We start from the raw sequence: 3,304 nt of genomic DNA, 5'->3' as shown, positions 1-3,304 counted from the left end.
CAACACACACAAACACATATACACACAGCTTTTAAAATTGTTTTTAAGATTAAATGTTCCAAATATATGAAAGATAATAATGAGAACAAATAGCACACATAGTACATAACTAAGTCATAAGGAACTGTTACAGAGTTTTGACTGGGAGGTGAAAGGGTGAAACTAAGAACAGGGATTAGAACATATTCTGCAGAAAGTTAGCGCTTGACCAGAATGTTATAGAACATATTTGAAGGTTTAGTTTAAAGAGATAGGAAATTATTCAAGAGTTAGATCTGGAAAGAAAAAAAAAAAAGTCATTTTCTCTACAGCTATTTGTAAAAGAAGAACAATAAATGGAAAGAGCACAGTAGGTTCAGAAGAAAGAAATCACTAAGAAATAAACAAAGGGAAGGGCATGCTTCAAAGGACACCATGAGAGTTATTAGACTATAACAGTAATGAGCAGTTGAAGAAAAATGTATGTGTACATAGAATGGGTGGAAACTCTGGGTTGCCAGAGGAGGCAGTTAATACTTCATTCCTCTTTCTGTTTTCTTCCAAAGGGTTATCATCTTTCGATGGCCTTGGGAAACCACAGCACCATCATTGAGTTCCTCCTCCTTGGGTTCCCTGCTGACCATCACATCCAGGCCCTATACTTCGTGATTTTCCTGGTAATTTACCTCCTGACTCTGTCAGGGAACCTATTGATGATGCTGGTGATCAGGGCCAATTCTCACCTTCACACCCCCATGTATTTCTTCTTGAGTCACCTCTCCTTCCTGGATCTCTGTTACTCTTCAGTCACTGTGCCCAAGATGTTAGAGAACCTCTTGTCTGAGAAGAAAACTATCTCAGTAGAAGACTGTTTGACCCAGGCCTTCTTTGTGCTTGACTCTGGGGGAACAGAGGTCTGTCTCCTTGCAGTGATGGCCTATGACCGCTATGCTGCCATCTGCTACCCTCTACGTTATGGTCAGATGATGAACAATGAGCTGTGCGTGGGACTGGTGTGGGGATCTTGGGGCCTGGCATTTGTGGACGCTCTCATCAACACCCTCCTAGCTTGGAATTTGGACTTCTGTGAGACCCAAGTCATCTCCAATTTTATTTGTGAGATTCCCTCCCTATTCTCCCTGTCGTGTTCCAATAGCTCCAATAACTTTGCTGTCCTGCTCTTCTGTGCCCTCCTGCATGGCTTTGGGACCTTCCTCCTGGTTTTCTTCTCTTATGCCCGCATTGTCTCCACCATCCTGAGCATCAGCTCCACCTCGGGCAGAAGCAAGGCCTTCTCCACCTGCTCCTCCCACCTCACTGCAGTGACCTTATTTTATGGCTCAGGTTTTCTTCGCTATCTCATGCCCACCTCAGGTTCCCCGTGGGAGTTGGTTTTCTCCATGCAGTACAGTGTGGTCACTCCCCTAGTGAATCCCCTTGTCTATAGCTTAAAGAACAAGGAAGTAAAAGCAGCTCTGAAAAACATGTTGCCAAAAAGTTTACAACATCTCAGGTAGCAGAGAGCAGGTAGAGTATGATTGGGAAACAGCAGAATTACAGCAAGATACCTAAATAATAGACATTAAAGAAAAATTTTTTTGCTCATAATGTCAGATATAACAAGTTATCTTGTAAAGCCTCCTCTCTTGGAGATACAAAAAAAAAAAAACTGCAGCAAATTACTTGCTTGCTTTAGTACATATTTTATCTTTCTCAGAGGCGGAAAAAATATATCAGAACTTTTTCGATTCAAGTATTTTTGTTGCAGATATATATATTCCTTTTGTTTGTGAAACAACAAAATCCTTAGCATTGGGAAACTGTTTATGTCTTGAATTATCTGTATTCCCATGGGTATGGAATTAGGGGTAAAGTCATGTTTCAAAGTAAAAAACCAGGGTCTCTGAAGGAAGAAAGACACGGGCTTAAGACTCATGGGGAGTCAGTGGAAGGTGGGTTTAATATGAGCTTTGACTGAAGAGGGTCTTAGAGATGAGGCAGATACAGCTTAGGTGTCTGAGAGAGGAAGTCAGCTTGCTGGGCTACAGTCCAGGCTGACACACACCTTCCATAAGCTCTGTGAAGCATTATCTGCTATGTGGCAAACAGTAGAGAATTCCAAGCATTCTAGGGTAGCATAGAAGTCCTGCTTATTTCCCCTTCTAGGTTTTACTGGTGGCACAAAAAGAGAAGTCTGGTTCATCTTGTTCTAGGGAAAGTGATGAGGTTTAGAACAGAAGTGCGTGGAGTAGAGAGGATCTATCCTAGGTAGGAGTTTCCTGGGGGTGAAAAGAATGATCACAGAGAAGACCAATCAGAAAAACTGCATAAAGCCATCTACCAAAGCATCATAGACATCTACATAAAACTGCTTGCTAAAACATCCTAGAAATCTTAGATTCCAAGTGTAAAGCCATATAGACACTGTAATTTACTCTAAATATCTTAAATGAATACGGATTTAATACTAAGCTGTTAGAATGGAGGGGGTGGTCCTAGTGAAGCAAAAAAGAATGAAATTATACCAGCCCTAGCCCGAGGCTCATGATTCTACATCGGCTGCTGTGCTGCTGGGGCATCAGAGCCAGAACCATTTAGAAGGGGAGCTGCAGAGCGCCCGGGCTGCTGAAGGCGCTGTGCTCTCATGTGGCTGCCGTGGTACCACCTCGTCCTCAGCTTCCTCCTCAGGCCTCCTCTTCCTCTCTCTCCTCTTCTCTTCCTTCTCTTCCTCTTCTTATTACTTATTATTATTATTATTATTATTATTTAAACAGACCATTGCCTCCAACTCAGAAGACTATTAGCAAGAGAATCAGGAAAATGTCCTGTGCAGGCTTCTAGCCAAAACAATGTAAAGTCTAGAATATAAGGGTAAATGTGACACTCCTGGAGCAAGAAAAGATGATCAGCCCAGCTGGCGTGGCTCAGTGGTTGAGTCTCAACCCATGAACCAGGAGATCGCGGTTCGATTCCCGGTCAGGGCACACTCTCTGGTTGTGGGCTCGATCCCCAGTCGGGGGCATGCAGGAGGCAGCCGATCAATGACTCTCTCATCATTGATGTTTCTGTCTCTCCCTCCTTCTCCCTTCCTCTCTCTGAAATCAATAAAAACATGAAGAAAAAGAAGAAAAAAGATCAGAAAGCAGACGCCTTGGGAGGACAGGAATTGAAAACCTGGGTCTGTACCTGCCCCACAGAGCGACTGTCCGCTCTACATAAAGGTGGGTCTGAGGTGTTCACCTCCCAGTGAATGCTTAGGCATGCAGGGAAAGGACAGATGTCATTCCTGTAACTCTACTCCAAAGCAAACTATTGCAACTTAGGG

General features: G+C 43.3%; 1 protein-coding gene across 1 annotated transcript; it reads left to right on the top strand.

Moving 5' to 3' along the window:
- Positions 1-560: 560 nt before the first annotated feature.
- On the top strand, positions 561-1,496 carry LOC107528101 (olfactory receptor 8S1-like). The gene has a single exon (XM_016201026.2). It carries the CDS (start codon positions 561-563, stop codon positions 1,494-1,496), a length of 936 nt encoding a protein of 311 aa, XP_016056512.2.
- Positions 1,497-3,304: the final 1,808 nt, after the last annotated feature.

Source organism: Miniopterus natalensis, chromosome 2 (assembly GCF_054644295.1).
Source record: "Miniopterus natalensis isolate mMinNat1 chromosome 2, mMinNat1.hap1, whole genome shotgun sequence".
Classification (NCBI taxonomy): Eukaryota; Metazoa; Chordata; class Mammalia; order Chiroptera; family Miniopteridae; genus Miniopterus; species Miniopterus natalensis.
This window is presented reverse-complemented; position numbering and strand designations above follow the sequence as displayed.